Source organism: Anomaloglossus baeobatrachus, chromosome 5, assembly GCF_048569485.1.
Source record: "Anomaloglossus baeobatrachus isolate aAnoBae1 chromosome 5, aAnoBae1.hap1, whole genome shotgun sequence".
Lineage (NCBI taxonomy): Eukaryota > Metazoa > Chordata > Amphibia > Anura > Aromobatidae > Anomaloglossus > Anomaloglossus baeobatrachus.
The window spans coordinates 102,158,194-102,172,431 of NC_134357.1; the positions used below are offsets into that span (position 1 = coordinate 102,158,194).

Consider the following 14,238-nt stretch of genomic DNA (forward strand, 5'->3'; position numbering starts at 1 on the left):
TCCCCCTAGGGTGCTATAGCGATCAACAATCTGATCGCTCTGCCCCACCTGCTGATCACAGCTACAGAACTAATATCTGCAGATATGCGGCTTTACTTTCAATGCCGGCTGTATTCCGGCATTGAGTAAATAACTAATGTTAGCTACAGGCGTCATCACATGACCCTGTGTCACCATGGCAATCACCGGAAGTCACGTGATCATGTCACGTGACTTCCGATGGGTGCGGGGTAAGTCAGAATAATGGCGGCACGCATATACATCTCGCTGCCAGATTTTGGCAGCGAAATGTAAGGAGTTAATAGTCGTGGATGGAAGAGATTCCACCCGCGACTAGCAGGCACATATCTTAGCTGTGGAAAACAGCTGATATGTGCGCGGACCGCCGCCGCCTGCCCACGGCAGGGGGCGGGGATCAACCGCACATGATCCATGACGTACACAGTACGTCATGGGTCGTTAAGGGGTTAAATGGATTGCACACCCACACACAATCACCCATCAAAACACACACACACACACACACACACACACACACACTCACCACATCCAGCGATAGAGATTTCTTCTGGCCGGCAGAATCCTGAGACGCAGTGCGGGGGAACGCAAGGACCTGCAGCTGCAGATAGAATACTTACAGGACCTACGATGCGTAACTTAATCCCATCTTTCCCTGTGGCCGGAGGCAGTGAGTGACTAGAGAGTGTGAGTGTGTGTGTGTGTGTGTGTGTGTGTGTGTTCAGATGTATGCAAGTGTGTCAGCCAGAAGCAGGGAAGCATACCTGCTGTGAGGGCCTGCCTGGGAAGGAGGGTGGGTCTGCTCTTTTGTGGGGGGTAAACTTACCACCAAGCATGCTTCTCAAAGAATAAGACGTACTCCAAAAATAAGCCCCAGCGCTTTTTTAAGGGGCAAAAAAAGTATAAAAGACTGTCTTATTTTTGGAAAAACACGGTATATATATATATATATATATATATATATATATATATATATATATATATATATATATATATATATATATATATATATATATATATATATATATATATATATATATATATATATTTTTTTTTTTATTTTCCATTTATTTATATATTTTTTCTTTTAAGAAGGTAGTTTATATTGTACTTTATGTTCTATGGGGTTTTGTTGCCTTCACATAAAGAAGCATAAATATTTTGTTAATTTGTAAAAGATGATTTGTCTTTAATTTTTTTTTTTTTTTTTTAAACTAGGCATCTCATTGCCAATAAGATTGGGAAATACATAGTTACCCGATGCTGTAGACTTCCACATTTGTGATTAATGGATAAGGGCCGTTTCACACATCCGGCTTTTCGCTGGATTGGCGGATGCGGCACACTCCAGTAGTGTGATACAGTTCATTGGCAGCGCGACAAGCTCCGGGCACATGCTACCATGTGACCCGGAAGTTGCCGCGCTGCCATTGTACTGTATCACACTGTACTGGAGTGGGCCGGATCCGCCAATCGGGCGAAGAGCTGGATGTGTGAAACGGCCCTAAGACCGCTGCCATGCAGTTATCAGTGCTGTAGCCTCCTGATAGGGAAGTGAAATGGGGCCTGTACATTTGTGATATTAGTCATTGATTCAAACATTGGTCCCAAGTAGATGGTGAAACCAATAAAGATGAAATACCTGTATGTGTGTTCTAAATAAACAAGGGGTAAAGCAAAAATTCTCCAAGGAATATTCTAATTGGTTTAGGTCTGTAACTTTGTACTCACTTGTACTTCAGAAATAACCACTGCAGGATCCACAGTGCCACTAAAATCATCCCATTGATTTCACATATGGAGAAAGCCCAAGCTACCCGGTCAAAATGATCAAAGAACACATCCGGGAGCGGTCCTTCCTCGGTCTTGGGAGGTACACGTTCATGGACAACAGAGATCATCACGGTGGTAAAGATAAAACAGCAAAGTGCATAGAGAAAGGCTACAAAGGTTTTACACCACTCATCGGGGAAGGCTTGGGAACGATCCACCTCCGGCATAGGAATTTTTATCATCTCTTTCCGGACTCCATTTGGCATCCCATTCTTCTTGGCTTTGCTGGTGAAACTACGATCGTTGCAATTAATCTCATCTTTGATGCAAATATGTCCGTTTGCATGTCCATTCTTATGTTCCTCTATGTGGTTCTCTATTTTCAGCGTCTCTATCATCTCCAGCAACTGCCGTCCATTATCAGATGATACACGTGACAAGGGGGGCTTTCTGAAATCATCTTCAGTTAACCTGAGCAATCCTTGGCCGTTGAGGGACTTAAAGGTCTCGGAGTATTCCTGTAGACCGCGCTTTGATAACCAGTCAGCAACCTCTTTGGGCGACCAGTACATTACTTCCTTCATTTTCTAACTGCAGCTTTGTGTTCTACACAATCCAATTAGAAATGTAGAAAAGCGGCAAGAGTCCTTTTCTTAACTTTCTCATCCTGTCTCAGCTGTAGATCTATAGAACGGAGGATCTTGTCTGCTTATGGGAGCACTTCACATGACTGGCCGCGTGTGGAGGCATAGAAGGATGGGCTGATGGACGACTGCAAGAGAAGACAGAAGAGTCAGACACAAGATTTACAGAGACTACATTGTTAAACTGTGGTTAATAAAGAAAAATAAAATGAAAATATTTAAATAACCCTCCATTTTCATGATTTTCTAAGGGTACTTTCACACATCCGGATTTTTGCTCTGCGGCACAATACGGCGTTCTGCAGAAAAACCGCAACCGGCTTTTGTAACGCCGATTGCGTTTTTTTTTGCATTGACTTACATTAGTGCCGCATTGTGCCGTAGGGGCTTGCGTTCGGTCCGGTTTTTGCCGCATGCGGCAGATTTAGCCGATGCGGCGGCCGGATCGAACGTACCCTGCAACGTTTTTTGCTCCGGCAAAAAACACCGCATCGCGCCGCTGCGGCGCATTTTCAATGCATCCCTATGGAGGCCGGATGCGGCGCGATGCGGAAAAAAAACGCATCCGGTCGCCGCATGCGGTATTTTCCACTGCGCATGCTCAGTAGCATGCCGCAACCGGAAAAAACCGGACCGGCCGCATGTAAAAACTGATGCAAAGGATGCGGTGTTTTCACCGCATCCGTTGCATAGTTTTCACAGCCGGATTGAGCCGCAGGGCTCAAACCGGATGTGTGAAAGTAGCCTAAGGATATTTCTAATTACACATGCACACTTATGTAGCCTACCAAGAACGTTAGCTGTTGGCCAAATGATGGCCCTTTATCTCTGCCGACTCAAATACAGGAGATCTCGTTCAGCCAAGTGCTCCTATGTTATTTATCTGAAAACCACTGCCAGACGTGACCGACGGCGGCTTATTTCCAGGAGAGGAAAAGAATCTGAAATCTTGACATGCCAGATCTTAAAGAGAACCTGTCACCGGATGTTTATAATACTCACCTGTCGGTGCAGGGCAGACTGGTCGGATGGGCGTCTCCATTGTCTGGGTCCGCGCCTCCTCTTTTGCCTGCACGGGACCTCAATGTCGGCTAGTGTAGATGAATGAGTCATCTACACTAGCTTCAGAAGGAGGACTAATATGGCCGAAAGAGGCGGCGCACATCCGACCAGTCTGCTTCGCATCAACCGTTAGGTATTATAAACATCCGGTGACAGGTTGCCTTTAACTCCCCTGACAATGAAATATCAGGAGCCACCATAACCATTGGACTGAAGACCAAACCCTTTTTGAGGTCAGCAGATTCAACAGACATTGGTCTAATATGTATGGGGGACTTAAAGGGGTATTTCCAATCTCCAAGATGGGAATACCCCTGCAAATCTCAAAGTTGGTACATATCACAATAATTTTTTTTATCATACAAGGATAGTGTGACATCTGAAAATCCAAATACAGTGATATAATGAAAAAAAAAATACAAAAAAGGAGGGAGTGTGAGAAATATGGCATATCATACATGGCAGTCAACGCTCACTTCTTCATATTTACACACATCCTGACCTGCAGCAAGAAAAAAAAAGTCCCCAAGACATGATAGAAATCCATTACAAAGATCTGGGAACCAAATAGGAGGTGACAGAGGAAGGAAGCAGACCTGACCTTAGCAGACCCCCTGGTGATAAAAGTAATTCAGCTAGGGAAGTGGGAGGGCAAGTGCTGGCTTCAGTGGAGCTTCATAGTGGACTTTCCAGTCAGCCTGCTTTTGAGGTTAAAATTATAAAGTTAGGTTATGCATAGCTCCCACAAATATGGCAGGCATATATTGCCTTGTGGGATGTGCATATCAGCCCATAATTAATAACTAGCTGACAGAAAATAATAGGCAATTCATGATTTCTAGCTACGGATAGATCAAATCATAACAAGGAACATGATGGTAATATCTTCCGCGTGGGTTGGTCAGAGGCCGAGATATGAGGAAAGCTGTCATCTCAATTTTCTGGAACCTGAAGGCTCACCCATGTCCAGCCCTGTCATAGGTCCCCAGGTGGACAGTACATGGGTTTATAAAACCGAAGCAGACATTTTAGAAGGTGTTCTTTTCAGAGAGGTCACGTCCAGTAAACGTATGGGGAGAACCAAGGAAACCAGTGCCTGCACAGCGCCTCCCCTGTGCAGAGACAGTACTAGGCCTAATCATAAGGAACAAGGTAACTGATTCATCTGTATATCTGCATTTCTGACCAATATATATTTGTAAATTCTTCTTGTACATTTTGTATTATATAATGTGCCCTTAAGGAGATTAAATAATTTAATCTTCGACTGCTCTTTTGTCCCGATCCACGAACCTCATGTCCATGAGCTCAGTTTAATATTACAGGCTAACTGGGTTGGTTATTGGCCCAATATAATGCTGCTAATGGAGCAAACATATCTCACAAGGAACTTGTGGCAGACTACTGTACTGGCCGAGAGAGGCCTGTTTCACTAGGGCTAGTGAAAAGGGTCTGTTGGCCTGTTGAGGTTGTGAGCGAGTGGGGTGTTGCGCCGGAGGTTGCGGGGCCTGCTCGGTGTCCCTCCCAGTGTCTCCCTGTGACCGCGTTGACCTGGGGTGTCAGTGTAACACTGCTCAAAGCTGACCTCACTTGGGGGCGCGGATAGTCACATGTTGGCAGAAGTGACAATCATACTGCGTGGCTCCAACGTATTAGATACGTTGTTAAGTTATATATTTATTAAAGATTTAATATTTTATATCAGTAAGGTTGTCTAGAGGTGACAGCTCCTTTTTACAGCCAGGTTCACAGGGTTTGATATATGGAGCCTTGCTCGGAGAGCACTGCCTGACCATCGAGTCTACTGAACTACGTCTCAAGCACGAGACAGTTAGTTCAGTGATCCAAGTACGGTCACGGCATTCTAAATCATCAGTGTTTTCCGATTTTTCATTTATATTAATGGACTTTTTCCCCTTCATACTTGCGGCAGAGGCAATCTGCAAAAGTATGCTTCATTTTTCAGTCCGATTCCATTTGACTTGTAATTTGTCTTGAATCGGACAGGAAAATGTGGATATGCCCCCACAGACCACCTGTATTACAGGGCCATACAACCCGAGGCTCCTCCTGTATTACAGGGCCATACAACCCGAGGCTCCTCCTGTATTACAGGGCCATACAACCCGAGGCTCCTCCTGTATTACAGGGCCATACAACCCGAGGCTCCTCCTGTATTACAGGGCCATACAACCCGAGGCTCCTCCTGTATTACAGGGCCATACAACCTGAGGCTCATCCTGTATTACAGGGCCATACAACCCGAGGCTCCTCCTGTATTACAGGGCCATACAACCCGAGGCTCATCCTGTATTACAGGGCCATACAACCCGAGGCTCATCCTGTATTACAGAGCCATACAACCCGAGGCTCATCCTGTATTACAGGGCCATACAACCCGAGGCTCATCCTGTATTACAGGGCCATACAACCCGAGGCTCATCCTGTATTACAGGGCCATACAACCCGAGGCTCATCCTGTATTACAGGGCCATACAACCTGAGGCTCATCCTGTATTACAGGGCCATACAACCCGAGGCTCATCCTGTATTACAGGGCCATACAACCCGAGGCTCATCCTGTATTACAGAGCCATACAACCCGAGGCTCATCCTGTATTACAGGGCCATACAACCCGAGGCTCATCCTGTATTACAGGGCCATACAACCCGAGGCTCATCCTGTATTACAGGGCCATACAACCCGAGGCTCCTCCTGTATTACAGGGCCATACAACCCGAGGCTCCTCCTGTATTACAGGGCCATACAACCCGAGGCTCATCCTGTATTACAGGGCCATACAACCTGAGGCTCATCCTGTATTACAGAGCCACACAACCTGAGGCTCATCCTGTATTACAGGGCCATACAACCTGAGGCTCATCCTGTATTACAGAGCCATACAACCTGAGGCTCATCCTGTATTACAGAGCCATACAACCTGAGGCTCATCCTGTATTACAGGGCCATACAACCTGAGGCTCATCCTGTATTACAGGGCCATACAACCTGAGGCTCATCCTGTATTACAGAGCCACACAACCTGAGGATCATCCTGTATTACAGAGCCACACAACCTGAGGATCATCCTGTATTACAGGGCCATACAACCTGAGGCTCATCCTGTATTACAGGGCCATACAACCCGAGGCTCCTCCTGTATTACAGGGCCATACAACCCGAGGCTCATCCTGTATTACAGGGCCATACAACCTGAGGCTCATCCTGTATTACAGAGCCACACAACCTGAGGCTCATCCTGTATTACAGGGCCATACAACCTGAGGCTCATCCTGTATTACAGAGCCATACAACCTGAGGCTCATCCTGTATTACAGAGCCATACAACCTGAGGCTCATCCTGTATTACAGGGCCCCACAACCTGAGGCTCATCCTGTATTACAGGGCCATACAACCTGAGGCTCATCCTGTATTACAGGGCCACACAACCTGAGGATCATCCTGTATTACAGGGCCACACAACCTGAGGCTCATCCTGTATTACAGAGCCACACAACCTGAGGATCATCCTGTATTACAGGGCCACACAACCTGAGGCTCATCCTGTATTACAGGGCCACATAACCTGAGGCTCATCCTGTATTACAGGGCCACACAACCTGAGGCTCATCCTGTATTACAGGGCCACATAACCTGAGGCTTACCTGGCCACTAACCCACAAGATTATTATATCTACCAAGGCTAAGGTGCAATTCAACAGAAAAAATAATTTGATAAAATGTTATTTTGTGTATCTGGATATATAGCAATTATCACAGGGGATACGAGTGATGGAATAGAACAGGCCGGACTGTTTTCTTCGTACCGGCCGTCAGTTTGCATTAGTTGTAGTTACTGTAAATAAAGAACCACATCTCTCCCCAAATATAATAATGGAAGGCGGAGGCGGCTTTATCAGGAGATTAAACACATGGGAGGGGTCATTTCCCTTTCTGGAAACATTTTTAGCACATTTGTAACTTTGCATTATGGAAGTCAGCAAGTTTATTTTCAGAAATGACAGCAGTGTGACTATAAATGTACAATATAAGGGATGAGAAGGAGCTTTTCCTTTTGTCTGGTATAGGTCATCCTTCAGGGGGCTTCCCCCGTGTGTGAAGCTTTCTAATCTAGGGTAAAGCTCAATTATCACAGGAAACGCTCTGAAATGTTGCATCTTTCTTCCGGGAAGCACCGGGATGAGGCAGTTTGCAATCAACAGTCTAATAAAGAAGAGATACCAACTTTATAGTATTTGGAGGTCTGTAAGTGGGCCTTCTGGTATGGATGGGGGACCACACTGCTTACAAAAGGGTCGCAAAGCTGCCAATGCTGTAACCAACGTGCAGTAAATCATTCCCCTTTTTTTTTCTACATTTTGTGGAATAAGAATTCAATTTTTTTTTTTTTTTAAAGGAAAGGTTTACAAGCCCATAAAACCAATAACTTTCTATATGGATGTATAATGGCTTCAATAGCTGAAATGAGTATTAACATTCCCTGCAAATGATATACTGATGCATCCAATATATGGTCCATCGAGTAGGATCAGATGCAGAGTCCCACCTAAAGACTATGGGTGCCGACTGTTAGGCCCTGTGCGCACTTACCGGATTTTGCCGCGGATTTGCTGCATGTTTCGCTGCAGAAAATGTTCATAACATCTCTGCAGTGAATCACCAGCAAAACCTATGGGAAAAAAAAAATCCTGTGCGCACTGGGCGGATTTTGACAGCTGCATGTTTTGCTGCGGGATTCCCGCAGCAAAAACAATTGCATGTCAATTCTTTTCCGCACGTCGCTGCGGGATTTCACTCCATTCACTCCAATGTAATCGTGAAATCCCACAGGGAATAACGCAGGCAGCAAATTCTGTGCGGTTCACTGCGTTTTCCTGCGTTATTCCCTGCGGTATTTCGCGGTTTACCTCCGGTAATGTACATCGCTTGTCTGCGGTTTTGCAGGGAAGTGATGTCATTACAGGAAGAGGAAGCAGAGCAGAGAGTAAACACACACACAGATCACAGACACACAGACATAGAACACAGAAACAGACATATAGAATACACATAGAAATCAAACGGAAATATAGAAAACAAAACACGTGGGCTCCGCTCTATATTTACCGTCCAGCCTAGGTAAGCACACAGCAGCGGCCCGGTATTCTCAGGCTGGGGAGGGAGAGGGGCAGGGTTAATGTCTCCTGCCTCACTCCCCCTCCCGCAGCCGAGAATAATCAGCCGCAGCTGCCCCGGCACTGTCGCATGCATTATGCGGCAGTACCGGAGTGTCCCGGCTCTTCTTGCTGCCGTGTAGCAGTGGCAGTTAAGGTAATACAAGGAGTTAATGGTGGCGGATCACCGCCATTAACTCCAGGCTTGATCATGGCAGTGTCTATGAGACAGCTGACATGATCAACCCGTAAGTAAAGTGAAAAAACACCGAAAAATCCTTTATTTTAAATAAAACACAAACAAGCCTCGTTCACCCTTTTATTAACCCCTTCCGAAAAAAAGCTCCGACGTAATCCACAGCTCCGGCGTCCTGCGAGGCTTACATCCAGCCGCGACTGACACTGACACTGCTGAATGCAGCCTCGCAGCGAGACAGCAGAGGTAACTCCAGGGCATTTCCCACGGCCGGTAATGTGAACTCACTGCCGACCGTGAGAAATGCAGAGTGTGCTCACAGGGACTTTATCTATCCATCCATCTATCATCCTTCTATCTATCCCTCTGTCTGTCTGTCTGTCTGTCTATCTATTCTTCTATCTATCCTTCTATCTATTCCTCTATCTATTCCTCTATCTATTCCTCTATCTATTCCTCTATCTATTCCTCTATCTATTCCTCTATCTATTCCTCTATCTATTCCTCTATCTCAGAATGAAATTACTTTTTTTTTCTCAATGTGCTTTATTGCATTGAATGCAATAAAGCACATACCAACCCGCACGCGGCAAAACTGCGGCAATACCGTGAACAATACCGCAGTAAAACCGCAGCAAACCGCATGCGGTTTTCGGGTGCGGTTTGCCGCGGTTTTTTACCGCTGGTGCGGTAATCTTTGAATACCTGCGGAATTTTCTTGAGAAAATTCCATTTTCCAGTGCGCACAGGGCCTTATAGAGCCAGCACCTGAACCCCAATCAGGCCACTAGTTGAACAATGGTGTCACACAACTAATCCGCTCACATCCCCTGCTAGCCACGTGATCTTGGGGTGCTGATGGGTTGCCATTGCAGCCGAGGTCTTCGGGTGCGTGCCCACGATCAGTGTTTTGGCTGTAGCGTGTTTTCGTGGCATCCAAAACACTGCGTTGTACAGTACAAGCACAGTGGATGGGATTTCTAGAAATCCCGGACACTACTTTTTTATTCTGCAACAAACACTAACCTGCGGTGCAGCTTTTTAAGCCGCAGCATGTCAATTGATTGCTGCGTAGTCACATTCATCCTCTGTAGGGAGAACACAAGCGAGAGACCGCAGCGCACTGAACTTGATCATGGGTACAAGCAGCTGCGGTCTCCTGCGAAGGAGACTCGCGTTCCCGCAGGTCAGGACCCGCTGCGTCCAGGACGCAGTGAATCCTGATCATGAGCACATACCCTTATGGGGTCTACGGATGGCCATCCAGCGCCGAAATCTGTGCGCTCCCATGAAGTTGGAAGTTCAAGCACAGGCTTGATTTCATAGGAGCTAGCAGTCATCCAGACATCTGATCTCGGACCACCATGTGCCCACTGGCTGCGACTCTCCCAACCCAAGTGTCACAGCCTCATAGAAATATAAGACATTTGTTTTGGTCAAGACACCCACAACCAGTCCAAGATTGGACCTATGTGCACAAACATTTGCATAAGCCCTTTGCCCCCTCTCTATACTGCAATACTTGTATTCCAGATTACATTCTAGAGTTGTGCTGTTCCTGTTATTCCTCCTAGAAAAGTAGCAGCAGGTGACGTTTTTTGAGCAACGGAATCCTTTTGTTTGTTGTTACCACCGCCTTGTGAAAGGTGTAGGTACATAGTACAAAATCTTCTGGGGCTAGATGTCAGACTGTGTAAGGGACACACACACACTACACTGGTAAAACTGTCAATATAGTCATACATTTCCAGTAGGAGTTAGAGAGGAATGCAACACAGTTATAAGTAAAGATTCTCCAGAATTTTTATATTATGGGAACTTTTAAATAGTTATTCAATCAGACATGTCAGGAGAGGAGACAGGTCCTCCATAATCCTCAGCACCAGTGACATGAACTATAGGGACATAAGATCCATCACTTTGGCAGCAGTTGCCTTCAGAGGATCCTTGTTCAATACATGACTAAAACAATAATAAACACGTCAAGGCAGCGAGGGCATCAATCACACGGGCAGGACAAATAACAGCGAGTTGGCAGTCTGCTTGACCAACAGATGACGAGTCCGGTGTATTAGTCAGGACAGGCAGCAACATCACTATATCCGAGCAGTGGTGAGTGGTGCAGCCAACAAAAAAAAGACGATAGCAGCTCCAAAACAGACCCCAATCTGTATTAGAAAAATATAATTGTGACACTGCTACAGGAAGAGGATATCAGAGCGCAAGATAACAATGTGGCTGGAGATGCAGGAGGAACTGGGCCAACTCTCTTATTAAAGGGAATTTGGGGACTTTTTGCAAACACTTCCTATATGTGAAAATAAAAGTCAGATTATGAGCCCCCCCTTCCTGACACCACCAGGCCAGCTCAGGCTTCTCTGCCGCAGCACAAGGTCTTTGCAGTCACGGCTGCAGAGGTGATGTCTTGATGACATCACATCTCATGCCATCAACCGAATCATCACCTCGGAGCCCAGCGATTGGCTGCAGCAGTCATGTGACGAGGTGATGTCACTGATGAAGACTTGTTAACAAAGAGTGAATGCTGGAGCAGCAGGGGGCAAATACACCTGGATTTGTTATTGTGACATGAAGAAAACCTTTGACATAAAAATAATAAAAATGAAAATGAAAACCCCTTTAACGATCAGTGTATGTGAGAACTGGTACACAAACCTGGTACAAACGCTCCATGAATAAATTAACTACTGGGTGTAACCAGTAACCTTATCAAAAGTGCAATAATATATATAATACAATGTCACTCCCTGACTGGGGAATGGTCACTTCCAGGAGGAATAACAGAGGAACGACACAATGTCTAGAGATCTAAGAAAAGATTCTTTCATGGGAAATACAAGGACATACTAACAGCAATGTGAGGAGAGGGTCTCTGGAGAGGACGCTGGTCATGTAGAGACCACTTCCCTACACTGGATATACGGTAGGTGGGCTTGTAGTCACATCCTCTGGGCACACTTTACTTGGGGCTTTTTATGCACCATTTATCCACATGGCTCCTCTCGAGGCAATCTGCTGATATCGTCACAGTGTAATAAATGTCACCTCTGTCGCCGGCATTGTGAAATGACTTCATCTGCTCTATTGAAATAACCGGCCGCGTGCTTTATCAATTAGCTCATTACACGGAAGTGAAATCGAAGCACCAACAAGCTTTATAATCGCTCCAAACGCGGGCTGGTCGGATCAGTGTTCTGCTGACGCTCATTTATTCATGTAAAATATGCCACAGAACATTAAACATTAACAATGGCAGCCTCAGCCCAGCGCCACGCATGCCAGGCACAGTGCAACCACCTCAAGGGATCTCCAGCTGCGGCACGGGAACTCGCACAGCTCCCCGCTCACCACAACCCCCGCTCTATATACTCCGCTCACAGGGTCCCACAACACCAGCAAGGAAAAGTAACAAGGGGATACTGCTTGTCCCAGAAGGGAGGAGTCTCGCTGCCAATGGCCCTATAAAGGCTCATACAGGTGCCCTGAGAAAACAGTCCCACCAGGAGGTCAATTTGACACGCCCTACGGCAGAGGTACACGGAACCGGGCCGGACTAGTCCGGGTACGTCAGCGGTGGCGGAGTCCGGCTCCGTGACCCTGGTGGTGTCTTGTAAATAATAAAAGGGGATGATGATGGGAGTTGTATTTTTAGAGATTTTAAAGTTCGTGACACCATGAGACCACCTGTGGTTTTGCGCCTATGTGGGCCGCCGCTGCGTGTTCCCCGGGGCAGGTGATGATGGCGCAGCTGAGGTAATCTTGCTCCCCACAGGTGGAGCGGACCCCGGGGCGACCATTGGAAAAATGGAAAGTCTATGGGGGCAGGCTGTGACGCAGGAGGAATGGAGACGACACCAGGGCTTTGCAATAACAGTCTTTTACTCACTGTACCGGTTCTCAGTTAATGGGATCCCCAGTGATGGGCATCCACCGATCCCCAGTGAGCCTGAGGCCATGACTGGTTCTCCTTTGCTTGCCTTCCCTGGTGGTCTCGTCTGTGTTGACTCTCTCCCGCCGGTCCTGTCCTCCACACACAGTTCCCTGAGCCGGGGACGCGGACCCTCAAAGGGAATTCTGCCTGCCTGGCTCCCTGGTGCTCTGGGGCCCCTTCCAGCGGATTCGTGTGCCGCTTGTGGCCCAAAGGTGCGTACAGCCACCCTGGCCTCCGGTGTTACTATGAAGTCCTGAAGTCTCTTAATAGCCTAGGGACCGGCACCCCGTTTGCAACCAAATCCCTCAACCAGGAGATGTTGATTGTGGAACAAGATTTTAGGGGAGTCTGGCACACTTCCCCTAATTCTCTGGGATGCTCTCTTCGAAGTCACCAGGATCGAGGAAGACCCCCAGGGTCCGGACCCCTAGTCGCTCTCCTCCCCGCTCCTGACTGCCTCTGTCAACTGTTAACGTTTTATACTTGGCTCCGCCCATTTTACCTCAGACACCTCACCACCAAGCTCCACCCCCTGGATGGTTCTAGAGACAGTGCACGGGCCTAAGTGCCATAACCAGACTACTGGTCACTAAGCATTAATGGGACCTGCCCCGGCCCTGATCTAATGTGTGAGCTAACACAATTGGGAGTCTGCAGGATGTTGGTTCGTGAATCAGTAGATGGCCTCTTTCTTACCCAGGATGAGGCACCACACCTCCGGCTGAGGTGCAGTACCTCTGTGGAGACTGTAGCCTCAGGGGCGTCACAACTGAATTCTCCTCGGAACAGCAAAATCTGTTTTAGGATTCATTTGTACATTTAACACAACATATTTCAGTTTATGCTAAGATCTAAAGAGCCCCAAGGGTCTATGGGAAGACGGCAAGATTTTATTTTGTGCTTTGATTTTTAAAAACAGATCGTGAAATGGAAATATTAAAAAAACAAAAAAATAAAATTGCCAAAAAATAAATACAAAATTAAAACAAAAATCCTAAGCTTAACTTTAAAAATGATTTGTCACTTAATTGGTTCGGGTTTTTTTTTTATAGCCCAAAAGACATAAATAAACGTGACCTGCCGGATATAGGCAATAAAAGAAAAATGTAAAATATATATATATATATATATATATATATATATATATATATATATATATATATATATATATATATATATATATATATATATATATATATATATATATATATATATATATATATATATATATATATATATATATATATATATATATATATATATATATATATATATATATATATATATATATATATATATATATACACATACACACACACACACACACACAGTGGAGCCTCGCTTAACGAGTAACCCGGTTAGCACAAGTATTTTGCCTAACGAGCAAAGCTTTCTGTAAATTTGTAACTCTGTTTAC

General features: G+C 45.8%; 1 protein-coding gene across 4 annotated transcripts in view; it reads right to left on the reverse strand.

Moving 5' to 3' along the window:
• Positions 1–14,238, reverse strand: part of SGMS1 (sphingomyelin synthase 1) — a 415,891-nt gene that overhangs the window by 60,996 nt on the left and 340,657 nt on the right. For all 4 annotated transcript variants that reach the window (XM_075348726.1, XM_075348727.1, XM_075348728.1 and 1 more), the window contains one exon: positions 1,750–2,563. In XM_075348726.1, coding sequence (XP_075204841.1) covers positions 1,750–2,375 — 626 coding nt within the window. In that variant the 5' untranslated portion in view covers positions 2,376–2,563. The remainder of the gene's footprint in view (positions 1–1,749; positions 2,564–14,238) is intronic.